Genomic DNA, 27,561 nt, shown 5'->3' on the forward strand with positions numbered 1-27,561 from the left:
GAGGAGACAGAGGACGACATTCTCCTAGGCAATGAGCAGGAGCCAGGCCGCTCCACTGCTTTCAATTTAGTGGCCTTCATGCTCCAGTGTTTAAGAGGGAACCCCATATAAAAAGCATAAAAGGGCAAGGACCAGTACTGGGTGGCAACCCCCCAGTACAAACACAAAATGGCAGACATGTTACCATCATCACAGAGGGCTGTCAGAATGCAGCATTTCCAGGCCTTGCTTTGAGAGATGCTGCATTCTGCTGTTGCGAGCGGTGGCAGAGGAATTTACACCCAAAGAGAAACAGTTGAGGTTACCATTCCCACAGCACATGCAAGAAGAGGGCGGTTTGAAGATGTGTTGGTCACTTCATATAGGAGATAATTCATGCAGCCAACCCATCGACAGCCTCCTCCGGATCCAGCCTCAGGGAATGCCTAGACCGACAGGTGCCTGACTACATTGGGTTAACGGCCGATGTGGACACTAAGGAGCGAGAAACCTCTTGACTACTGGGTGCGCAGGCTTGACCTGTGGCCAGAGCTGGTACAATTTGCCATGAAACTCTTGGCTTGCCCCTCGTCAATTGTCCTGTCTGAAAGTACGTTCAACGCAGCAGGGGGGATCGTGACCAATAAGCACACTCGCCATGAATGAGTCATGGATCTCGGAGGAATTCAACACCTGTGACGACCACGTGTTATCGAATTTCAACTATTATCATTTGTTTTTTTTCAAGAGGGGGGATTTTGTTAGCCATGTTTTTAACCCAATTTTATATTTTTAGTTCTTTTAAACATATGTATTTGACATGTATTTGTACTGGCCTGCAGTAAAATTGATATCCAAAGACTGTCTAATATACCTCCATCCACATAATCACTTGTAGTTTTCTGTCCTATTTGTGCACTTCTAGTAAGTATTTGGCTGCTGCAAACATGACCTGAAGTTTTTTCCAGGTTCGCCTGCCATTAAAGTGATCGGGGCCTGCCACAAACTTGTAGTTCGCGAACATTTGATCGCGTTTGCAAAACAGTCCCGGCCGATGTTCGTCCATCACTAATTATTATCCCTCCCCCTCCCCCCCATTTCTAATTTTTGTAATTCCACTGTTTTTCTTTTTAATATACATGAAGAAAGTTTTACCCCCGAACTTCGGCCGAACTTCCCGTAAATGTTCGGGTTCGGGATCTGAACCCGAACCGAACTTCGTCCCGAACCCGAACCCCATTGAAGTCAATGGGGACCCGAACTTTTGGGCACTAAAAAGGCTGTAAAACAGCCCAGGAAAGAGCTAGAGGACTGCAAAAGGCAGCAACATGTAGGTAAATCCCCTGCAAACAAATGTGGATAGGGAAATGAATTAAAATTAAAAAAATAAAAATGAACCAATATCAATTGGACAGAGGTCCCATAGCAGAGAATCTGGCTTCACGTCAGCAGAGAATCAGTCTCTTCATGCCATAGCAAAGAATCTGGCTTCATGTCAGCGCAGAATCAGTCTTCATGTCATAGCAGAGAATCAGGCTTCACGTCACCCACCACTGGAACAGGCCACTGTCACACATTTAGGCCCCTGCACCCAGACAGAGGAGAGCGGTCCCGTAACAGAGAATCTGGCCTTATGTCAGCGCAGAATCTGTCTTCATGTCATAGCAGAGAATCAGGCTTCACGTCACCCACCACTGGAACAGGCCACTGTCACACATTTAGGCCCAGGCACCCAGGCAGAGGAGAGAGGTCCCGTAACAGAGAATCTGGCCTTATGTCAGCGCAGAATCTGTATTCATGTCATAGCAGAGAATCAGGCTTCACGTCACCCACCACTGGAACAGGCCACTGTCACACATTTAGGCCCCGGCACCCAGACAGAGGAGAGGTTCATTCAACTTTGGGTTGCCCCGCAATATAATGGTAAAATGAAATTAAAAATAGTATTGAATGAGGAAGTGCCCTGGAGTAGAATAATATATTGTTAAGGGGAGGTAGTTAATATCTAATCTGCACAAGGGATGGACAGGTCCTGTGGGATCCATGCCTGGTTCATTTTTATGAACGTCAGCTTGTCCACATTGGCTGTAGACAGGCGGCTGCGTTTGTCTGTAATGACGCCCCCTGCCGTGCTGAATACACGTTCAGACAAAACGCTGGCCGCCGGGCAGGCCAGCACCTCCAAGGCATAAAAGGCTAGCTCTGGCCACGTGGACAATTTGGAGACCCAGAAGTTGAATGGGGCCGAACTATCAGTCAGCACGTGGAGGGGTGTGCACAGGTACTGTTCCACCATGTTAGTGAAATGTTGCCTCCTGCTAACACGTTCCGTATCAGGTGGTGGTGCACTTAGCTGTGGCGTGTTGACAAAACTTTTCCACGTCTCTGCCATGCTAACCCTGCCCTCAGAGGAGCTGGGCGTGACACAGCTGCGTTGGCGACCTCTTGCTCCTCCTCTGCCTTCGCCTTGGGCTTCCACTGGTTCCCCTGTGACATTTGGGAATGCTCTCAGTAGCGCGTCTACCAACGTGCGCTTGTACTCGCGCATCTTCCTATCACGCTCCAGTGTAGGAAGTAAGGTGGGCACATTGTCTTTGTACCGGGGATCCAGCAGGGTGGCAACCCAGTAGTCCGCACACGTTAAAATGTCGGCAACTCTGCTGTCGTTGCGCAGGCACTGCAGCATGTAGTTGCTCATGTGTGCCAGGCTGCCCAGAGGTAAGGACAAGCTGTCCTCTGTGGGAGGCGTATCGTCATCGTCCTGTGTTTCCCCCCAGCCACGCACCAGTGATGGGCCCGAGCTGCTTTGGGTGCCACCCCGCTGTGAACATGCTTCATCCTCATCCTCCTCCACCTCCTCCTCATCCTCGTCCTCCTCGTCCTCCAGTAGTGGGCCCTGTCTGGCCACATTTGTACCTGGCCTCTGGTGTTGCAAAAAACCTCCCTCTGAGTCACTTTGAAGAGACTGGCCTGAAAGTGCTAAAAATGACCCCTCTTCCTCCTCTTCCTCCTGGGCCACCTCCTCTTCCATCATCGCCCTAAGTGTTTTCTCAAGGAGACATAGAAGTGGTATTGTAACGCTGATAACGGCGTCATCGCCACTGGCCATGTTGGTGGAGTACTCGAAACAGCGCAACAGGGCACACAGGTCTCGCATGGAGGCCCAGTCATTGGTGGTGAAGTGTGTCTGATCCGCAGTGCGACTGACCCGTGCGTGCTGCAGCTGAAACTCCACTATGGCCTGCTGCTGCTCGCACAGTCTGTCCAGCATATGCAAGGTGGAGTTCCACCTGGTGGGCACGTCGCATATGAGGCGGTGAGCGGGAAGGCCGAAGTTACGCTGTAGCGCAGACAGGCGAGCAGCGGCAGGGTGTGAACGCCGGAAGCGCGAACAGACGGCCCACACTTTATGCAGCAGCTCTGACATGTCGGGGTAGTTGCGAATGAACTTCTGCACCACCAAATTCAGCACATGCGCCAGGCAAGGGATGTGCGTCAAACCGGCTAGTCCCAGAGCTGCAACGAGATTTCGCCCATTATCGCACACCACCAGGCCGGGCTTGAGGCTCACCGGCAGCAACCACTCGTCGGTCTGTTGTTCTATACCCCGCCACAACTCCTGTGCGGTGTGGGGCCTGTCCCCCAAACATATGAGTTTCAGAATGGCCTGCTGACGTTTACCCCGTGCTGTGCTGAAGTTGGTGGTGAAGGTGGGTGGCTGACTGGATGAGCAGGTGGAAGAAGAGGAGGAGGAAGCTGAGTAGGAGGAGGAGGAGACAGGAGGCAAAGAATGTTGCCCTGCGATCCTTGGCGGCGGAAGGACGTGCGCCAAATAGCTCTCCGCCTGGGGCCCAGCCGCCACTACATTTACCCAGTGTGCAGTTAGGGAGATATAGCGTCCCTGGCTGGGGCGTACATAAAAATCACTGGGCCCCATAGCAGGAATCTAAATTGGGCCCCCATTCCCCTTTTATAGCCCCTCCTTTTGGTCCATGAACTATTCTTTCTGCTGCGTTTTATAATTTATGCCATCAGGGCCAGATTGGGATTACAAAACAGCCCTGGCACACAAAAGAGGTATAATAGATGCAGTGTCTACAGGTATATAGTATATTCCCTAGTGTTCTGATATGTGAGGTACAGGGTATATACAGTAGTGTAATATGTGAGGTACAGGGTATAATATATGCAGTGTGTACAGGTATATAGTATATACCGCAGTGCACTGATATGTGAGGTATAATATATGCAGTGTATACAGGTATACAGTATATACAGTAGTGTAATATGTGAGGTATGAGCTATAATAGATGAAGTGTGTACAGGTATATAGTAAATACAGCAGTGTATTGACACCTCGTACCTCACATATCAGTACACCGCTGTATATACTATATATCTGTACACACTGCATCTATTATACCTCGTACCTCACATATTAGTGCACTGCGGTATATACTATATATTGCATGTATAATACTGTGTAATATATGCAGTGTGTGTGTGTGTGTATAAATATATATATATATATATATATACACATATACATACATGCATACACACAGAGCAGTGTATTGATGTGAGACATAGAAGGTATAATACTGTAGATGCAGTGTTTACAGAAATATGTGGTCAGTTATACATTATGGTCACTGTGTGTGTGAGGTACATGAGGTAGTGGTGGTCACTGTAACTGTCTGAAGTATTATACATGAGTGAGCAATGAGTAAAAACAGGGATGGAGGGGGGTAAATGATGAAAAGTGGTGGACCTCCTCTTACCACTCCATTCCAGTCTGTATGGATCAAAGCTGCTTGTGAACTTCTAATACTTGCTGTTAGGGGTTGAAGGACCTGTGATGATGTCATCACAGGTCCTGGCAGATATACCTTTGAAACCTAGGAACTACGGTACACCATTTTTGGTGCAGTTCCTTTGCTAGATTCTGCAGGACCTGTGATGTTGAAGATGATGTCATCACAGGTCCTGGCAGATGCACTGTTCTAACCTGGGAACTACACTTTACACTGTGCAGTTCCCTTACAGGACCTGTGATGACATCATCAAAGGTCCTTTAGCTTTAGAAAGATAAACAGGAGCAATTAGGGGGCGGGGCCTCTCCTCTACTTCGGGCCCCCCTTCCTCACGGGCCCCATAGCAGCTGCGTGGTCTGCCTATATGGTAGGTACGCCACTGGTCCCTGGCCGTGCTTACTGGTCCACGTATCTGTGGTTAGGTGGACCTTGCCACAGATGGCGTTGCGCAGTGCACACTTGATTTTATCGGACACTTGTTTGTGCAGGGAAGGCACGGCTCTCTTGGAGAAGTAGTGGCGGCTGGGAACAACATACTGTGGGACAGCAAGTGACATGAGCTGTTTGAAGCGGTGTGTGTCCACCAGCCTAAATGACAGCATTTCATAGGCCAGTAGTTTAGAAATGCTGGCATTCAGGGCCAGGGATCGAGGGTGGCTAGGTGAGAATTTACGCTTTCTCTCAAATGTTTGTGAGATGGAGAGCTGAACGCTGCCGTGTGACATGGTTGAGATGCTTGGTGACGCAGGTGGTGGTGTTGGTGGTACATCCCATGTTTGCTGGGCGGCAGGTGCCAACGTTCCTCCAGAGGTGGAGGAAGAGGCCGAGGTGGCGGCAGCAGCAGCAGAAGAGGCCGAGGCGGCAGCAGCAGAAGAGGTAGCAGGGGGAGCATGAGTGACTTCCTTGTTTTTAAGGTGTTTACTCCACTGCAGTTCATGCTTTGCATGCAGGTGCCTGGTCATGCAGGTTGTGCTAAGGTTCAGAACGTTAATGCCTCGCTTCAGGCTCTGATGGCACAGCGTGCAAACCACTCGGGTCTTGTCGTCAGCACATTGTTTGAAGAAGTGCCATGCCAGGGAACTCCTTGAAGCTGCCTTTGGGGTGCTCGGTCCCAGATGGCGGCGGTCAGTAGCAGGCAGAGTCTCTTGGCGGCGGGTGTTCTGCTTTTGCCCACTGCTCCCTCTTTTGCTACACTGTTGGCTCGGTCTCACCACTGCCTCTTCCTCCGAACTGTGAAAGTCAGTGGCACGACCTTCATTCCATGTGGGGTCTAGGACCTCATCGTCCCCTGCATCGTCTTCCACCCAGTCTTGATCCCTGACCTCCTGTTCAGTCTGCACACTGCAGAAAGACGCAGCAGTTGGCACCTGTGTTTCGTCATCATCAGAGACGTGCTGAGGTGGTATTCCCATGTCCTCATCATCAGGAAAAATAAGTGGTTGTGCGTTAGTGCATTCTATCTCTTCCACCCCTGGGGAAGGGCTAGGTGGATGCCCTTGGGAAACCCTGGCAGCAGAGTCTTCAAACAGCATAAGAGACTGCTGCATAACTTGAGGCTCAGACAGTTTCCCTGATATGCATGGGGGTGATGTGACAGACCGATGGGCTTGGTTTTCATGCGCCATCTGTGCGCTTTCTGCAGAAGACTGGGTGGGAGATAATGTGAACGTGCTGGATCCACTGTCAGCCACCCAATTGACTAATGCCTATACCTGCTCAGGCCTTACCATCCTTAGAACGGCATTGGGCCCCACCAAATATCGCTGTAAATTCTGCTGGCTACTGGGACCTGAGGTAGTTGGTTCACTAGGACGTGTGGCTGTGGCAGAACGGCCACGTCCTCTCCCAGCACCAGAGGGTCCACTAACACCACCACGACCATGTCCACGTCCGCGTCCCTTATTAGATGTTTTCCTCATTGTTCCCGTTGACCACAATTTTGAGAATGGCAAATTTGGGAATGCTTTTTCAACCCAGAACAAAAAGTCTGCTTTTACGGTCACTACAAATAACTTGACCAGCTAAAACTGTGCAGATTTGGTTGAATAGAGATGTGAGACCTGTTTTTTTTTGCGCTGTGTGACAGTTATAGGTTTAATCACAGAATGACACTTCTATCAGCACGCTAGCGTGTGTCTTAGGTTTTTCTGAATGACACTATCAATACCTTCAATGTAAGATTTTCTTTTTGGGATAGATTTCAAGTAGGCCTGAAATACCACAAACTAGTTATTTTCAGAATGGCAAATTTGGGAATGCTTTTTCAACCCAGAACAAAAAGTCTGCTTTTACGGTCACTACAAATAACTTGACCAGCTAAAACTGTGCAGATTTGGTTGAATAGAAATGTCAGGTCTATTTTTTAGGCGCTGGGTGACAGGCTCAACTTGCCCCTGATGTAATATATGGCCAAAAAATAACCACACTGTTGATGGTTAAATGCACTTGGGTGACACAGGCTCAGCCTGCAGCTGATGTAGTATATGGCCAAAAAATAACCAGACTGTTGATGGTTAAATGCACTTCGGTGACACAGGCTCAGCCTGCAGCTGATGTAGGATATAGCACAAAATAACCACACTATCGATGGTTAAATACACTTGGTGATAGCTCGTGCTGGCGCACCACAAGTCACAAAATGGCCGCCGATCACCCCAGAAAAAAAGTGATCTAAAAACGCTCTGGGCAGCCTCAAAAAAGTGAGCAAGTCAATAATAGCACTTCAATGATCCACAGCTGCAGATCGATCACAGAATGAAGTCTTTTGGAGGAGTTAATCTGCCTAATCTCGCCCTAACGTCGCAGCTGCAACCTCTCCCTATACTGATCATAGCAGAGTGACGTGCGGCGCTACGTGACTCCAGCTTAAATAGAGGCTGGAGTGACGTGCGGCGCTACGTGACTCCAGCTTAAATAGAGGCTGGGTCACATGGTGCACTGGCCAATCACAGCCATGCCAATAGTAGGCATGGCTGTGATGGCCTCTTGGGCCAAGTAGTATGACGCTTGTTGATTGGCTGCTTTGCAGCCTTTCAAAAAGCGCCAAGAAAGCGCCGAACACCGAACCCGAACTTTTACGAAAATGTTCGGGTTCGGGTCCGTGTCACGGACACCCCAAAATTCGGTACGAACCCGATTTATACAGTTCGGGTTCGCTCATCCCTAATCACAATCCTTTATTTAACCTGGAGGCCCATTTATGACATCAATGCTAATAACAGCTTCGACTTTAAAGGGAACCTGTCACCAACTTTATACTGCCCTCCAGTGCTCCAGACTAAAAAAAAAAATATTAAGGAGCCATTGGCTCCTAACCTGAAAAATTTAGTCGCCAAATAAAATTTTTAGTCGCCAAATTTAAAATTCATATAATTACGGTATAATTTTTTTTTAAATGACATCTTACCTTGTGTAGTTGCCCATTTGTCTCTCCTTTTGAATCGTTCTTCTAACCCCAGCAATCTTGAGGCTCACCGTCCTTCATTACACCCCCTCACTGTTCCTCCATTAAAACCCCCAGCTACTCTCACCCACATGGCTACTGTAGTGTTCCAATAAATAAATAAAAAAAAAATAAAAAAACAGCCCACACAGTTAAAGGGGTTGTGCATTAATTTCTATGAACTCTCAGACTAGCCAGATATGTGTTGCTGATCATGCTTCCTTGATCCTTAGGTGCTTAGATTCCCTTCCAGGCCTCTTGTCTTGGTTTCTCCATGAAAACTTTTATCTTAATGCCGCTGCAACAAATCACTGGCCACAGTGGAGATCTGCTTCCCTTGCATCACAAAACCATTTAACATAATGCAAGAAAGCAGTGATCAGTTATTGGCTGTAACGGCGTCAAATAGGACGTTTTCATGAAGGGACTCAAGACAAGCAACGGGGGCTGTGGAGCAAACAAGCCGGGACCCAGCACTGGGGATCAGGCAAGTATGATCACCAACAAAGGTCCTGGAAGTCTCAGAAATTAGTGTATACAAACCCTTTAAGGAGTTAATTTTTTTAAGGGCGTTTCAAACCAGTATTCTTCTATATGTGACACAGAATGTTAAAATAAACTATCCCCAATGCAATTCTTAAAAGGCCAATCACTTAAAGGGGTTGTCTCATTACAGACAATGGGGGAATATCGCTAGGATGTGCCCCCATTGTCTTATTGGTGCTGGTCCCACCGCTGGGAGCCGCACCTATTTTGAGAACCGAGCCCTGCGCAGCCGCCCTCCATAGCGCTGGCTCCGCTATTTCCGTCGAGCCCATAGAAGTGAATGGGAGCAGTGGCTGGTCATGCATGGTGCGCTCCCATTCACTTCTATGGGGATCCGGCTTGGTGGTGGCCGGACTGAAGTCATCCAGCCACCACCTTGCGGGGCTCTGTTCTCGATATAGGGGCGGGTCCCAGCAGTGGGACCCGCACCTATAAGATAATTGGGGCATATAAATATAATACTTCAGGAGCTTTACACCTCTGCTTGCCTGTCAGTGAATGAAAACCTTTGCTCCCACAGGGAGGAAAAATTGCCCATATTCTAGTGCTGCTCACTGTGTAAATGTGGCTGGACATGGACATTCAGTCTGTGAATGTCAACCTTGAAGGTTTCCATTCACTGCCAGCAAGCAAAGGTGTGGGAAAGGTAGGAGACCTCCTCTGGCAGCTGAACTAGCCTGTACTTAACCCCTTATAGGTTTCTTTAGTGAATTTATCCCTCTTTTTAACCTCACATGTCAGCAAGGAGCCGTACAGTAACATAGTTGTCCTTTTCTAGATCGTGCAGTAGCTCTGTACTGACCTCCCAGCACTGCCGGGCCCCCGCATAGCATTATATTGATTTATAATGCTATGTAACCCTTGCAGTTCTGGAATGTATTGGATAACACTGACAGCATTCGATCAGTGTTATCCAGTACACTCCAGACCTCTAAGGGTTACATAGCATTATAAATCAATATAATGCTATGCGACCCGGTCAGTGCTATGCAGACTAGGACAGGGGATTCCACGGACATAGCGTGATAGGAGACCAGAACAGTGAGTGCTTATACGTGTTCTTACAGGGTTTACCAATCCCTGGCTTCTCATTAAGACCTCAGTAATAAATCTGTATACGGGTGACTCGCCTAGTCGGTGGACTGTGCGGGAGCTCTGTACATCCTCCTTTAGTTGAAATGTCTCCAGCAGCTCAGCTTCACCTCCAAAGTTGCAAGACTGCTGGAGGCAGGAGCCCAAGACGCAGGAACCCAAGCCACGCCCACCCTCTATTCCGGGTAGTGTGAGGGGCGGATCTTCACCCAGCAGACATCTGCAGCATGTGTCTGCTGGATGAAAGCCTCTTCTTCTTAAAGAGGCACAACAGCGGAGGGTCTAGGCGCAAATGGCGACAAGCCTACAAAGTCTTGTCGCCATTTTGCAATTCTAAGTCGCATTGGCGACCATTTTGGTCTCCATCTGGAGCCCTGCCCTCAGAACGGTCAACACAAAGTAGTGACAGAAATGCTGATTTCAGCGGTGTGTCACACATCAGCTAAAAGTAAGTGGTTCCTGAGAATCAGCATCATAATCATTGCAGCACAGGCCTTGAAAAGAGTCAAATCTACAAGAGAAGAATCATGGTTATTCATAATCTCCTGCTCTCTCGCCCATCTGCTGATGATTGGCAGTTCTCTCCTAGAGAGAAAGGGAGAAAACGAGGTAGAAGACTGTCAGTAATCAGCAGGTGGGCAGGGAGAGCAGGAATTCATGGATAACCATGACTCTTCTCAGGTGGTCATGACTCTTTAAAAGGCCTGGGCTGCAATGATTATGATGCTGGTTCTCAGCAACCACTTACTTTTAGCTCATGAGTGACACACCGCTGAAATCAGCATTTCGGTCACTACTTTATACTGCCCTCAGTATGGTCAGCATAGAGTTGATGACAGGTTCCCAAGTGTTTCTATGATTCTGCTAAAGGTGCTGCTGATTACCCGATGAATGACCAAAACATTCATTCATTAGGTAAAAGTATTTTGTGCAGACACCTAAATCAGCAGGTCGTGTTGTCGAAACAGCACTTTGGTGCTGACAAAATGATTCTATATGGGGATGAAAAATGGCATTAGTGATGGCTCCTCCTAATACCTCGGAGGAGATTGCTGCATGTAAATGCAGTGGTCTCCTCTACTAATGAGTTGGTCAATTGTCAGGAAGGAACGCTTCCTTCCCGACATTCGTCTGCTCTATCAGTCTATGTAAAGGGTTCATTAGTTTGCATGCAAAGTCGAAGAGGTTCTAGTTGTGTCTCATGAATTATGGAAAATTGAAAACTATCCTTAACATAAATGGCTACGCCACCAGCTCTGTTTTTATTGTACAGTGTGCATCCAGACATGGTTTTACCCCCCAGTCTTAATCCTTGAACTATGTATCAGAACAGAAGATACAAATATGAAACCTTTCAAGTTAGGTACACAGAAGATAAGTTGTGCCAAGGGTCCACTGGGTTTAAGGGTTTCTTAGGTGTACTCACTTTTTCCTTTTGATCCATTATCTTTTCTTCCAGATCTGATGGAATCATTTTGCCCCTGACAAGACAAGACAAGACAAGAGTTAGGATCAAACACTAACTTATACCAAGAACCACCAAAATAGTTGCAAAAGCATTCTCTTAGAAAAAAGGGAGTTGTGTAATGCAGACAAATCCCTTTCTGAAATGAGGCTGAATGGTGGTCAATGTTCTGACTTATGTAAATAGGCACTCCATGCCCAATAGAATGGCTCAGATGGTGCCTAGCTGGACCCTTAAGAGAGGCAGTCCACCAATTTTATATTGATGGCCTATCCTAAAGATATACCTTTAAAGTGAATATGTCACCAGTTTTATGGTGTCCCAACTAAAAGGCATCAAACTATTGAAAAGTTTCCTTAGACTGAGTTCACATCAGCGTTCAGCTGTCTCAGCTTCAAAAATCACATTATAGTCTATGGGGCCCGTAGTCTCCGTTCGTCTCAGTTATGTGCGGAATCAGTCCTTTCCTTTCTCCTGCTTCTATAACGGAGCTGGAGAACGGAAAGGCTGACCACTGATGTGAACTCAGCCTTAGCAAAATGCTGGGTCACTTTCTTTAATTAACCCAGCCATTCTGCCAAAATCTTGTATTGAACAGTTCCATCACATGCCAGTGAGTCCCCATATTCATGAGCTCATGGCTTTCCCTGCCCACCTGCTACTGATTTATATGAGCCATTAACTCATGAATATAGGGACTAATTGGCATGCACTAGAGCTGTAAGGATTTAAAAGTGAGGGAAGCAGAAAAATGACAGGTTTCCTTTCATTTCTGACCAGTGGTGGTCTGATGCAGTAAATATCTGTTTGAGATTGAGAGTAGCTCTGGTGCCAGAACTAAATAGCTCTGTTCATTGCATAGAAATGTACAACATAGCTAGAGTTGAGCTGACACCTGGATGTTCGGGTTTGACCGGTTCGGCCGAACTTCGGAAAAAAGTTCGAGTTCGGGACCCGAACTTGACCCCGAACCCCATTAAAGACAATGGGGACCTGAACTTTTGAGCACTAAAATGGCTGTAAAAATGTCATGGAAAGGGCTAGAGGGCTGCAAATGTCGTCAAAATGTGGTTAAGAGCATGGCAAGTGCTCTGCAAACAAATGATAGGGAAATGACTTAAAATAACATAAAATAGGGAAAAGCTATTGAGGCGCAAATGTTGGCCAAAAGAGCATAGCGGAAATGTGGGACAAATTATTGAAGTGCAAATGTGGTACAACTTGTTTAAGTTTAAGCATTGAATCAAAGGAGGTGGCGTGCATCAATTAAAGAAGCATTTCAGAAATTTCATTCCCCGTCACCTATGCAGAGCAGGGGTTTATTCACGTCTAACATTGTATAATGTCAACCCAAGAATGTAACAGAAAAATTACAGAAATTTATTAACCTGTCTATTTGGTAGAGCAGGGGTCTATGACAGAAAACAATTGTTTATTGTCATCCGAAAATGTAAAATAAAAATTATTGAAATTTATTAAGCTGTCAACTAGGTAGAGGAGCGGTATGTTACACCAAAAAATTGGTGAATTTGACTCTAAAATGTAACTTACAAATGTTTTTTTTTTTACCGGTCTAATACTGTAGGTATATCAGTTGTACATCACACCAAAAAATTGCTGAATTTCACCAGAAAATGTAACTGACAAATTATTGAAATGATATAAAATACGTACAAATAAAAAATTATTTATGGAGGTGGAGTTCCATATGGAGTAGGAGTTTGAGGAGGCGGTGGACGTAGCAGAGTATGTGGAAGTGGTGGTGGAGGAGGACGAGGTAGCCAACACAGGTTTTTGTTTTTTATATTATTTATTTTTAAATTGGGGTACACTCTAAAAGAGTGTGAAATATCCAAAATACAAGAATGAGCAATTGCGCTGCAGTATAACAATGGCTGGTTAGTGCCGGTATAAATGTCCTGAGTGATCCATGCCTGGTTCATTTTAATGAACGTGAGCTTGTCCACATTGGCTGTGGACAGGCGGCTGTGCTTGTCTGTGATGACGCCCTCTGCCGTGCTAAACACACGTTCAGATAATACACTGGCTGCAGGGCAGACCAGCACCTCCAAGGCGTAAAGGGCAAGCTCAGGTCATGTGACCAATTTGGAGATCCAGAAGTTGAAGGGGGCAGACCAGTCATTCAGTACGTGTAGGCGTGTGCACACATACTGCTCCACCATGTTGGTGAAATGCTGCCTCCTGCTAAGACGTTCCATATCAGCTGGTGGTGCTGGTTGTTGTGGCGTGCTGACAAAGCTTTTCCACATTTTGGCCATGCTGGCGGTGCCCCAGCTGCGTTGGCGACCTCTTCCTCGTCCTCTGCCTTCGACATGTGCTTCCACTGTGCCCCCGCTGTCAGGTGGGAATGCCACCAGCAGCGCGTCTACCAGCGTGCGCTTGTACTTGCGCATCTTACGATCAGGCTCCAGTAAGGGAATTAAGGATGGTACATTGTCCTTGTAACGGGGATCCAGCAGCGTGGCCACCCAGTAATCAGCACAAGTTAGAATGTGGACAACTCGGCGGTCATTGCGGGGACACTGCAGCATGTAATTGCTGATGTGTGGCAGGCTGCCTAGAGGCCACGAAAATCTGTTCTCTGTGGGAGGTGTATCGTCTGTGTCCTCTGTATCCCCCCATCCATGCACCAGTGATGGCCATGGGCTGGTCTGGGTGCCACCCTGCTGTGAACATAGTTCCTCCTCCTCCATCTCCTCCTCCTCATCCTCCACCTAGTCATCCTCCAGAACTGTGCCCTGGCTGGACAATTGTGTACCTTGGGTTTGTGGGTGCAGGAACCCACCCTCGGAGCCACTTGGGAATGACTGGCCGGAAACCCTACAAAATGATCCCTCTTCCTCCTCTTCCTCCTGTGCCACATCCTCTTCCATCATCGCCAGGAGCGTTTTTTCAAGGAGGCATAGAAGTGGGATAGTAACGGCGTTATCGGCACTGGCCATGTTGGTGGAGTACTCGAAACAGCGCAACAAGGAACACAGGTATAGCATGGAGGCCCAGTCATTGGTGGTGAAGTGGTGCTATTCTGCCGAGCAACTTACCCGTGCATGCTGCAGCTGAAACTCCACTATCGCCTGCTGCTGCTCGCACAGTCTGGCCAGCATGTGCAAGGTGGAGTTCCACCTTGTGGGCACGTCGCATATGAGGAGGTGAGCGGGAAGGCCGAAGTTCCGCTGCAGCGCTGACAGGCGAGCAGCAGCAGGGTGAGAACGCCGAAAACGCGCACAGACGGCCCGCACTTTATGCAGCAGCTCTGACATAATCAGAGTAATTTTTAAGGAATCTCTGCACCACCAAATTCAGCACATGCGCCAGGCAAGAGATGTGCGTCAATCCGGCTAGTCCCAGAGATGCTACGAGATTTCGCCCATTATCGCACACCACCAGGCCGGGCTTGAGGCTGACTGGCACAAACCACTCATCGGTCTGTTGTTCAAGGCCTGTCCACAGCTCCTGCACGGGGTGGGGTTTGTCCCCCAAACAGATAAGTTTTAAAACTGCCTGCTGTCGTTTACCCCTGGCTGTGCTAAAGTTGGTGGTGAAGGTGTTGCGCTGACCGGATGAGGAGCTGGTAGAGGATGAGGAAGCAGAGTAGGAGGAGGAAGCAACAGGAGGCAAACTGAAGCGCCCCGCAATCCTCGGTGGTGGAAGGACATGCGCCAAACTGCTATCCACCTCAGGCCCAGCCGCCACTGCATTTACCGAGTGTGCTGTTATGGAGATATAACGTCCCTGACCGTGCTTACTGGTCAACGTATCCGTAGTCAGGTGCACCTTGCCACAGATGGCTTTGCGCAGTGCACACTTGATTTTGTCCCCTACTTGGTTGTGCAGGGAAGGGATGGCTCGCCTGGAAAAGTAGTGGAGGCTGGGCACGACATACTGTGGGACAGCCACCGCCATAAGGCCTTTAAAACTATCCGTCTCCACCAGACGGAATGACAGCATTTCAAAGGCCAGCAATTTAGAAATGCTGGCATTCAGGGCTAGGGATCGCGGGTGGGTAGGGGGCAGGGGCGTAGCTAGAAATGACTGGGCCCCATAGCAAAAAAAATTCATGGGCCCCCCCCTCCCGGATCTCCCACCCCAATATTCCCACACCACACTATTAAAGGGATTCTGTCATCAGATTTAACCCCTCTAACCTAAACATATGCTCATGTCCAGACTAATAAGAAGAATCCTAAGCTGGCCTTATTAAACCTCACTGTGGCTCTATTTGCCCAAAAAACAGGTTTTTATAACCTGTCACTCACTTACTTATGGTGCCCAAGGTGAGGTCCGTTAATACAGGGTGCCCGGCCGCACCCCTTGCTGTCCGTTGCCCAGCGCCGCCTTCTACAGCTCAGCGCCGCCTCCGCAATCCTCCCCGTCCCAGACGGCAAGGGGTGTGGTCGGGCACCCTGTATTAACGGACCTCCCCTTGGGCACCTTAAGTAAGTGATTGACAGGTTATAAAAACCAGTTTTTTGGGCAAATAGAGCCACAGTGAGGTTTAATAAGGCCAGCTTAGGATTCTTCTTATTAGTCTGGACATGAGCATATGCTTAGGTTAGAGGGGTTAAATCTGACAGAATCCCTTTAAATAATGCAGCTGCGCCTCCCAGGCTTGAGCAGGTATATATGTGTGAATATGGATTAGGGAAGATGCTGAGATCTGGCTGTACCTTACTTTGAGGTACAGCCAGATCTCAGCATCTTCCCTATTTACACATATACCTGCTCAAGCCTGGCAGGCGCAGCTGCATTATTTAATAGTGTGGTGTGCGCCCCCCCCCCAACATAATAAACATTGGTGGCGCAGTGCGCCCCCCCTCCCTAGTATAATAAACATTGGTGGCGCAGTGCGCCCCCCCCCCTCCCTCCCTAGTATAATAAACATATAAACATTGGTGGGCAGGGTTAAAAAAATAAAAAATTAACTCACCACCTTCAATTGATCGCGTAGCAGCCGGTCTCCTGTACTTTCTTCAGGACCTGTCAAAGGACCTGTGGTGATGTCACTGAGCTCATCACATGATACATCACATGATCCATCACCATGGTAATGGACCATGTGATGGAGGCTGGAGCTCAGTGACGTCACCACAGGTCCTGAAGAAAGAACAGGAGACCAGCAGCAGCTACGCGATCAATTGGAGGTGGCGAGTTAATTTTTTGTTTTTATTTTTCAACCCTCATTGGCACTGCCCACCAACGTTTATATGTTTATTATACTGGGGGGGGGGCCGCACTCAATGTTTATTATACTGGGGGGGGGGCGCACTCAATGTTAATTAAGATAACTGACCTGTTAATACAAATGCAGTAGGCGGGTGCCGGAATCAAATAGCGGCACCCGACCTCTATGACAGGGAGCGGCACCTGAGGGGTTAACTGCCGCTGATCGCAGCTCTGTCACAGAGGTCGGGTGCCGGCTATGTGATTCCGGCACCCGCCTCCTGTATTTGTATTAATAGGTCAGTTATCTTCATTGGTGGCGGCGGCGCAGTGGCCACAGCCCCTCCCCCGGCCCTGTCCCTCTTCTTATCGGCCGCGGCGGCAGCAGCACAGGGGGGAGGGAGAGACCATCTGGAGCCCTGCCCCTATCAAAGCGCCACGCCTGGCCCACTCGCCACATTTTTATTTTATTTTTTTATCCTCAGTCACGGCGGGCCCCCAGTGGTGTAGGGCACCATAGCCATTGCTATGGCTGCTATGGCGATCCCTACGCCACTGGTAGGGGGTACTTCATCTCCCAAACGCTGGAGAGGAAGAGTGAGAGCTGAACACTTCCATGGGACATTGTGGAGATGCTTGGTGACCCAGGTGTTGGTGTTGCTGGTAGATCCTCTGTTTGCGGGGTGGCACTGTCACTCCAGAGGTGGATGAAGAGGCCAAGACTGCAGCACAAGAGGAAGCAGGAGGAGCCAGAGACCTTTCTTGGTTTTTGAGGTTTCTACTCCACTGCAGCTCGTGCTTTGCACTTAAATGCCTGGTCATGCAGGTTGTGCTAAGGTTGAGAACGTTTATGCCTCGCTTCGAACTCCGATTGCACAGCGTGCAAACCACTTGTGTCTTGTCATCAGCACATTGTCTGAAGAACTGCCACGCCAGGGAACTCCTTGGAGCTGGCTTTGGTGTGCTCGGTTCCTTGCTGAGGTGGGCAGTAGCAGGCGTACTGTCTAGAGGACAGCCGCTCCGCTTTTGCACCCTGCTCCCTCTTTGGCTCTGTGCGACCACCGCCTCTTCCTCCGAGCTACATAGGTCACTCGCATGACCTTGATTCCATGTGGGGTCGAGGACCTCATCGTCCTCCTCATCATCTTCCACCCAGTCTTCACCCCTGCCTTCCTTGTCGGTCTGCCCACTTTCGAAAGCCCCAGCAGTTGGCACCTGTGTTTCGTCATCATCCGAGACGTGCTGCGATGGTCCTCCCATGTACTCATCTTGAAAAAATAAGTGGTTGGGCATCGGTGCACTCAATCTCTTCCACTTATGGGGCAGGGCTAGGTGGATTTGCCCTGGGAAACTCTGCTAACAGTCATCAAAAAGCAGAAGAGACTGCTGCATGACTTGGGGCTCAGACTGCTTGGCTGATTTGCAAGGGGGTGAGGTGATAGACTGATGGACAAAGGCTACAGGTGCCAACTGTGGTCTTTCAGCAGGAGACTGGGTGGAAGACAATGTGAAGGAACTGGATCCACTGTCAGCAACCCAATCTACTATCGCCTTTAATTGTTCAGGCCTCACCATTCGTAGAGCCGCATTAGGCCCGACCAAATACCGCTGCAGGTTCTGTCGCCTACTCGCACCTGAGGTTTCACTTGTGCGTGTAGCTAGCACAGATCGACCACGTCATCTCCCTGCAACAGGAGCTCAACCAGCAGCACCACGACCTGGGCCCACGTCCCTTATTTGATGCTCTCCTCATATTTTTCGAATTTAGGATCTTGCCCTAAATGGGTGTTTAATTAATAGTAAAATAGAAAGACAGTATGTAAAGGGTGTATCTCACACAGCCTGAACCAGACTAGGCCTCAATTAAAGATTTCTTTGCCCAAAATGGCTATTTCAAATGCCTGAATCAAACCCCTGTATGTAAAGGGTGTATCTCACACGGCCTGAACCAGACTAGGCCTCAATTAAAGATTTCTTTGCCCAAAATGGCTGTATTTCAAATGCCTGAATCAAACCCCTGTATGTAAAGGGTGTATCTCACACGGCCTGACCCACTGTAGGCCTGAATTAAATATTGGTGCACCAAATGGCGGTATTTCAAATCTCTGAATCTAACCCAAAATTTATAAAGGGTGTATCTCACAATGACATCTGCATCAAAGGCTGCCAACAATTTTTTTTTTGCCCAAACGAGTGTTTAACAACTGAATTTGACAGCAGTATAGAAGCCTGTAATTTCACACATGGTGATGCTGCAAGGCCTGAAAATAGTGGTTTTTGGCAAAAAAGTGTGTTTTTAAAACCCCAGAAAATGATGGGTGTATTTCTAGCTTAAATTGCACACTGACTAATCCAGATGTTGTAGATTGCCAAAAAAGTGTTTTTTTTGGTAACAGAATATGAAAGCTTTATATATTAAACTTGAATTTAACACTTGCAGATCAGGAAAATAGTGTTTTTTGGCAAAAAGTGTGTTTTTAAAACCCCAGAAAATGATGGCTATATTTCTAGCCTAAATTGCACATTGACTAATCCAGATGTTGTATATTGCCCAAAAAATTGGGATTTTCAATGTCCCAAAAGCTCAGATGCAGTGCTGGTGCACTGAGCTTGAATGAAATGGCCGCCGCCGCCACCCACCTAACTGACTTATTAAAAAGTTATTTTTTTTCGGTCAATGGGCTCAGGGCAGGATATAAAAAATTGTGCCCTGCACCCACAAAACACAATGTATGTAGATTGCGGCGTTAGATTCAGATTTTGAGCAAAGAGTCTCTCCTATTCTCTCCCTGAAATCACTAGCAGCATCCTCTCCCTACACTAAGCACAGCAGAGTGACATGCAGCGCTAGTTGACTCCAGCTTATATAGAGGCTGGGTCGCATGCTACACTGGCCAATCACAGCCATGCCATTAGTAGGCATGGCTGTGATGGCTTCTAAGGTCAGACAGTTAACCGCTTGTTGATTGGCTGCTCTGCAGCCTTTCAAAAAGTGCCAAGAAAGCGCCGAACACCGAACCAGAACTTTTACTGAAATGTTCGGGTCCGGGGTCCAAAAATCCTAAAGTTCGGGTTCGCTCAACCCTAAACATAACCAAACAGTCTATATAGCAATTCTTATTACTAATGTATTAAGTTTCTGTCCATATTTAAAGTGAACATAACACTTACCAATCTGTCATTTTCTAACTATAAATATATATTCTTTGTACATGATTATGGGAACAGCCATCTTACTGTGCCAACAGTATTCAGGAATACGCTTTACAACAGCCAATAGACAAGAGGACACTATTCTCATTTAACTTCTACAAAGAGTTTTCTATGCATGTTCAGTAATCGGCACAGAGGGAAAGGAAGGGAAAGACGGCTAGGTCTCCTCTTCACTTATCAGTAGGGGATCTGGCGTCATCAGTCCCCAGATTTAAAATATGCGTTATCCTCCACTATAATCCTTCCTGTGATGAGATGACTATTGAGAAGCGATACCTTATTTGTAACCTGTTGCATGCCAAATATGGTTTGAGTGTTAAGAGCAATAGTGTAACACCCCAGAGTTGTGTTACGACACGCCTCTACTATCTCTTAAGAGCCTTTACCGTGTCATCTGATACGATTTTGCTCATGTATTCATAACTGTGCATTTAAAACCATGTTAAATGTAAATTTTCAGGTTGACCAGCAGGTGGCAGCAATGCGTTGGTAAGGAGGTAGTTACAGTTTAGTTTATCTAGGCTGAAATGGATCATTCCAGCTTAGCTACCCCTCTGTGGAGGTGTGGGCTGTTCCCACATCCTGCACCTTGGGTAAAGATGGAAGTTAGGTTCAATGTAGCCCACCCCCTGCTAGGGGTAGGGTGTGTGTGTGTGTGTGTGTAAGGAGTCCCCCTGCATAGGGAAGAAAGCCAGGATCTTGTCTCGGCTGAGACATTGATCAAATCCCCAGCCTGAGAACTTGCAGCCTCAGCTGGATAAGAAGAAAGCATACAACCTCCAGAGTTCCAGGACAAAAGCATTCCCTTAGAGCCTATCTGTGAGTAAAGCCCAGAGACCTAGGAGAAGCCATATTCCTCTTCAGCTAGTCAGTCCCCATACAGCAGAAGATAAAGAGAAGCACAGAAGATAAATTCCTGCCACAGTTACAGAGCTACTAAGCATGTCTTATCCTGCAAGCTCCAGAATTATAGTGCAGAAGATTTATCCCTACCAATGATTGCTAAAACCTGCTGGGACCAAAGCTGTATTCTGTTTGGATTCAAGTTATCATCAGTAAAGAAAAGTTTGAACGTCATCTAAAGGTCTAGACATCATTTCTGCTGCAAAATTCCTCTATTACTCCTACTATCGCTACACTCAATTTATTGCAAGTGAGCCAGGAGCCAGTAGTCCAGCCGTACCCAGGTAGGAGACACCGTTGACACAATCACTACCACCGATAGAGACATTATAGGCCGATGGCTGATATGTCCCAATGAAGCGGACTGCAAATAGTGCCACCTATTCAGGGGACACTAAAGACAAATGTCCCATATAGGAGTAGATCTGTAGTATAAAATATGGAACAAAGTAATGTCCACTAGATGGCAGCAGGAAACAGCAAAACGTACCACCTGTTTAGGGGACGTATCACCTATTTACATGTCCCATCTAGGAATGGATCTGTTAGAAATATATGTCCATATCCTAAGTGCCTCAATCATATAGAATCAGATAGTAGCAATGTTACTGCCGCCGGACTTGTAGACACTTGCCGGATAGCTTCTTTCCCCGCCGCCTAGACTCACTACGGCGTCCCGTGTGGTCTCGTGGTCGTAGCGCGGCGTCCCACGTGACCTGGCGGTATTTCACGTGACGTTAGATGTATTCACATGACTGGCGAAATGTACGCTTGGGGGAATGAGATGTTCGGTTCCACGTCTCCAAGTAGAGTCTGTATACAAGACCACTGTTTGCTCCTGGATTACCAATGGATAAATTCTATTTGGCTTATAATGAACCGCATGTGGTTGAGTCCATATTAGTATAGTGCTTGCTGGGCCACTCCGACCATACGCCTTTCGGGGTACCTCCCCTTCCTCAGTGGTAGTGTTAGCAAGCAGGAAGTGTGACGTATTTATACTCCAGTCTGAGTTAAGTAGGATAATGGGATACTGTTGCATCATAAATCCTGGCATGGAGTGGTAGCAATCTGATAAAAAAAACTTCCTGGGACCCCGCGCTACGACCGCGAGACCACAAAGGACACCGTAGTGAGTCTAGGCGGCGGGGAAAGAAGCTATCCGGCAAGTGTCTACAAGTCCGGCAGTAATGTATGACGCCTATAACATTGCTACTATCTAATTATATATGATCGAGGCACTTAGGATATGGACATATATTTCTAGCAACAGATCCATTCCTAGATGGGACATGTGAATAAGTGATATGTCCCCTAAACAGGTGGTAAGTTTTTGCTGTTTCCTGCTGCTATCTACATGGGACATGTGAACAGGCGATACATCCCCTAAACAGGTGGCACGATTTTGCTGTTTCTTGCTGCTATCTAGTGGACATTACTTTGTTCCATATTTTCTACTACAGATCTACTCCTATATGGGACATTTGTCTTTAGCGTCCCCTGAAAAGACTGTACCAAAACCCTGAAAATTAACTTATTGTCTTTATTGCGGTGTCAGAAAGCGCTAATGGTGCGCACCGGCACTTCAGGGGTTAATTCGCCATATTCATGTAATGGCGCCACTTCTTCATGCCCTTTGGAAGTGGGAAAACTCAAGAGCGCCCTCTCAAGAGTGCTAAAATGATGACTATGCCCCCCTAGAAGCGGGAAAACTAAACACTGCCCACCAAGAACTCTGCAATGTGAGCCAAGGGAGTGAAGACTCCTCCCCCTGGGCTCCACCCTCACTTCCTGCACTGATTGAAAGAGAGGACGCAAAGAAGATGGCGCAGCCCCCAAAGCCAAGATGGGACCAGATGGTCATCGGAGGCGAGCCAGTGTATGAAGACCACCTGCCAGAGGTTAAAGTCTTCCAGCAAGTGAAAAAAAGTGGTCCCTCAGTCTTTGCCACGACTCCGGAGGCAGTGGATCCCTCCGCAGCTGCCAAACCAGCGACCAAGATGGCCGTCGTACCCAAGCCCGCTCCCGCGGAAGACCTTACCTGCCAAGCCGTCCAGACACTGGAAGTGTCTGCACCGCCAAGTGCTTCGTCATCAACGACCGACGTCCCGGCCCAGGAACCAGCTGCGTCCTCGGAGGAGTTGACCGCCATTCCGCAGACAGCCACGACCGCCGAAGATGACCAGCAGGCAACACCAGGTAGTAGCAGTCCCGCTCCCTGAGGCCCCGGTCCAGCCCGTAGCTGCCCCTGCACCGGGCCCGGTGGGTCCCGACACCACCACTAGGCCCAAACAGGCCCAGCTCCGAACGCGGCCGGAGCTCCCACTCAGTCGCCCAGAAGAGACAGCCCCAGGCCAGGCCACCTTAACCCAGAGGTCCCGCTGGAGATCACCGGTCACGCCCAGATCCCATGGGAATATAAGACCGCAGTAGAGGAGTGGGTCAAGCAGGTCCTAGATGACCCCCAGCCTGGCGACCCTAAGCTTGCCAGAACCCCTTCAGCCGGAGGTTTTGTCCACCTCTGCAACGGCTAGGGATCCCGGTTTACAGCTGCCTTCACTAGGCTAACTGCGCAGCCATTACCAAAAGACACCACTAGAGGGCAGTGGCGCACCACTACAGCCGCAAAGCTGAGTTACCAAAGGCAAGAGCGCCCCCTTATGAGGTTCAGTAGCTCCAGAAGAAAGGAGAACCTCGAAGTCCTTCTCTAAATGCCCTTCTCATTCAAAAATAAAGGACTATTGGGAGCCACAGTGTGGACTGGTCCTAAAAGTGGAGAGACTGTTGGCCAGTTTTGTTGTTTCTGGTTGACACAAGTTACAGCCTCCGCTGGATGGCCACTCTTGTGAGGACTCCCCCCATCATCAACTACCGTTTTATGCCCCAGTTCACATTGTTTTATCCCCTTCCTCAGGTTACTTGAAAGCCTCATGAAACTCTGGTTCTCATCGTGCTGCTGTTTTATGTGCTTTTATAGAACATTTTATGCCTTCCATTGGATTGCAATTAACTTTATTGTTCCTGTGGATTACAATTGACTTATTTGCTTCCAGAGGATTCTACATCAAGCACTTCAAGTAAAAAGAACAAGTCATATTTGAGCGTATTATTGCACTAATAAATGCATAACATTTTTGCACCGTCTTTCCAATATGTCTACAGGTTATGCAACATTACAAGCTTGCACCCAAAGAAAGGACTCAAACGTGTACCTGAGCTCTTTGTGATCAGGGCCGTACTGGCCTGCTGGGAAACCGCAAAATTTCCAGTTAGGCCGGCAGGCCTGAGTGCCGCAATGCCGCGGCCCTGGTGACAAGTGTGGGCGGCCGGGGGCAGGGCACAGCAGGAGATGAGTGCTTCCATTGTGGAAGCGCTCATCTCCATAGTCATCTGTATCGCCGCCCTTAGGACGGCGATACAGATGTCTATGCTGAGGCAGGGGAGGGAGAGGGGTGTCCCCTCCTGTTCCTCTGATAGACTGCCCTCCTAGTGCTGGCAGCCTATCAGAGGCCAGTGTACCTATATAAAAAAAATAAAAAAACACTTATACTTACCTCCAGCGATGCGATGCAGGCCTTTTCCGACCTGTGTTCCTTGCTATACGGCTCAGAGCCGTATAGAGAGGGACACAGGCCGGAAGAGGCCTGCATCGCATCACTGGAGGTAAGTATAAGTGTTTTTTTTTTTTTATATAGGTACAATACTGGCACATGATAAGGGGGGCTACTGGCACATGATAAGGGGGGGGCTACTGGCATATGATAAGGGGGGGGTTACTGGCACATAACGGGGGGCTAATGGCACATGATAAGGGGGGCTAATGGCACATGATAAGGGGGGCTAATGGCACATGATAAGGGGGGCTAATGGCACATGATATGGGGGGGGCTCTGGCTGCTGGCACATGATGGTGGGGGGCATCTTACGGGCACATGATTGGGGGCATCTATTGGGGCACTTATTACTGGCAGATCATTGGGTGGCACTATAAGGGCATCTACTGAGGCTAAAAAGAAGGGGTATTTTATATGGGGGGCTCTGTATAGGGGCATTTTATACTGGGACACATTATGGTGGGTACTATGGGGAAGGGGGAGCACTATGGGGTCATTTACGGGGGCACTGAGAAGGGGTATTTTATATTGGCACATTATGGGAACATTAGCTCAACTGGGGGCATTACAAAGGGGTATGTTTTGCACATTATAAGGAGAATTATTTCTACTGGGGGGGGCATTATGGTGGACTTTATTACTCCCCCATGGTATGACCCCCTAGTAGCAGCACCAGCCTCTCTGCTATCCCTCAGCCCCTTCTCCAAATCCTTATTATGAAATCTCTCTCATTAGGATAAAGCACAACATCAGCTCCGCCGAGCCCCCGGCCAAGTGTTGAAGTGGTGTCCGAGATCCCCAAGGGTCAAGCCAAGTAATTGTAAGTTTTCATGTGAAATATGTTTATGTTTGTAGTTGATCTTTATTATCGATTTTACATTGCAGATTTTATTTATTTTTTGCAGCATATGGGTGAGATTTTATAAATATTTTTATTATTTGGTCGAAAGGCTCATTGGGGGAGGGGAAATTGTAACAGGACTGCCGTAGAATATCTAAAATAGCTGGTCAAGTAAAATGTTGCATGCAACAATCATTAAATAGGTGGCCAAGAAAAAAGGGGCGTGTCAAAGGGCGTGGTAAAACACTGAGCAAGCTGAGAGTTGTAGTTTTGCAACAGTTGGAGGCATCCTGGATGGGAAAACACTGATAATATGAACAATGGGGGTTCTACAAAAGAGCTATTGTGGGGCAAAGTTCATATTCGTGTTTACACACGTGTTTTAAAATGAATGCTTTCTCCTATTATAAACAAGTAAATAATGACGCAATGCTGTGGGGCTGGTATGCAACTTTTTCCAGGTCTGGTTTTTATCCCCAGTCCGGCCCAGTTTGTGATCTCTATTGCTATATTATTGCACTGTTTTTGTATTAAATTTACAGGTTAAGCAACATTCAATTATCATTTGCCCATTGTGTGTATTCGTTTGTAGGTGCCGCAATGTGACCTTCATGCACTTATTGTAATATTGCACTTACTTTTGCACTTACAGCTCTTGTTCTCTCCCCCCTTTATACGGACTGCCTATCTGGACGCTTAATACTAATGGCCTACACCGGGTGTTCCTAGGTACCCAGGGTAGGACCAAGTGGTAAGTCCTGGCAGGTCCAGTAGCTACACGGGTAACCGCGCTGCTTCAGGAATGGTTAGAGGAGTTTTTGACCCCTCCTTCCCATTTGTTATTTTTTCAGTATTGCTCCCAACTGAGGTGTGTTCCAGGAGTTTCATGGGATTATTATACCCTCCTCCTGTGACTGCCAGAAGTGCATGGAGAAGCTAATACCTCCCCTTCTGTGCCTTTGCCTAAGGTGTAGGCCTCAACCTTAGAGCCACTTTTAGCTACCCATAGTCACCATAGTGATCGTGCTATAAGCCTTATATTTTGACTTTGGTGCAGGGAATTTTGCAGGCATTTCATTACATAATGGTGGGACTACAGAGTAAAAGACACCCCCATGCTTTCTTTGGTATTTAGATCCAAAATAATTCAAAGTTAGTCAGTAGTGATTGCTTAGTGCAGACCTTTGGTTCACTCATTATACCGAGAGGGAAAATTAATTAGGACATCCTACTCATGCGGGCAGGAACCTCAGGGTAGCCGTTATATTTGTCTTTGTATGTCTTATGTGTATTACATGCAGCACTTTGTACTTATTTGGGTACCCCAGAACCGGTTCCTCCCCTCCTAAGCATAAGCTGAGGGCGGCTTAACTCAAAGTAGGGGGGAAAGTAACACCCCAGAGTTGTGTTAAGACAAAATTAAAGATTAGACGCATGCGCAATATACTGCGAGTATAATAAAATCTAAGTCTTAACGCATGCGCTTTGACATAACTCCTCGAGCTAAAAAGTTGAAGTTAGATTCTTCACGCATGCGCAGGGGTGATATATCGGAAAAAGGTTAAAGATCCTGCGCAAGCGCATATTCCTGTGAGCTCGGATCGGACTGTCAAAGAACAGGCGCATGCGTAATACAATATACTACGAGCAGAATAAAATCTAAGTCTTAACGCATGCGCTTTGATACAACTCTTTGAGCTGGAAAGTTAAAGACCTTGCGCATGCGCATACTTTAACGGCCTCTCGGATCGGGGTTTAAAGTTCTCACGCAAGCGCAGGGCCACTACATGAACAAAGGAAGTGACGGAACGACTGCAAAACATCATGAAGGTACTGGATTGGGTTACCGGACTGTCAGACAGGAATGCAAGGCAATGCTTGGCCATGGAATATGGTATGACCCTCCCCTAATGTTTAAAAGGGTGTAGTGGGAAAGCATTCTTGTTGACAGTAGCTCCATCCCCTGAAGAAGCCACATCCGGTGGTGAAACATGTTGGGGGAGCTCTTGTGTTAGTTTTTAGATTAGGAGTAGGTAGGACCAAGTGTTGCAGCACGGAGTAACTGCAGACTCGATCGTGTTTGAACACCAGTGGCTGTGAATTGCACCAAAGAGAAACATGAGAACCTAGAGACTTAGGGTGAATGAACAAGTATACTCTTGGCATTATGCCCACCTAGGCAAATAAAGTAAAATTACTGCTGGGGAAAAAGGGAAAAGTGGGACAAATCGATGCCATGAGGTTGACTATATGGGTGAAGTAACCCTTATCTCAGCCACTAGCGCCCTACCACACCTAGAATTTTAAACTAGTCTTTGTTCTTCCGTTATGTTACTTTCTTATAAATAAAATGAAATAAATGTTACGTTTTAAATTGACCAGAAACGGAAGTCTACTAGTCTAGGCAACTAGGCTATTTGAAATAAATTATAAGTTGTTTATTCCGGGTCTAAAGGGTCTTTGAAAACTAA

At 47.6% G+C, this 27,561-nt stretch overlaps 1 protein-coding gene across 1 annotated transcript in view; it reads right to left on the reverse strand.

Moving 5' to 3' along the window:
- LOC121001666 (glutamate decarboxylase 1-like) overlaps positions 1-27,561 on the reverse strand; it is a 233,528-nt gene that overhangs the window by 97,036 nt on the left and 108,931 nt on the right. Inside the window, exon 8 of the mRNA XM_040432840.1 lies at positions 11,300-11,354. Coding sequence (XP_040288774.1) covers positions 11,300-11,354 — 55 coding nt within the window. The remainder of the gene's footprint in view (positions 1-11,299; positions 11,355-27,561) is intronic.

Source organism: Bufo bufo, chromosome 5, assembly GCF_905171765.1.
Source record: "Bufo bufo chromosome 5, aBufBuf1.1, whole genome shotgun sequence".
NCBI classification, from domain to species: domain Eukaryota; kingdom Metazoa; phylum Chordata; class Amphibia; order Anura; family Bufonidae; genus Bufo; species Bufo bufo.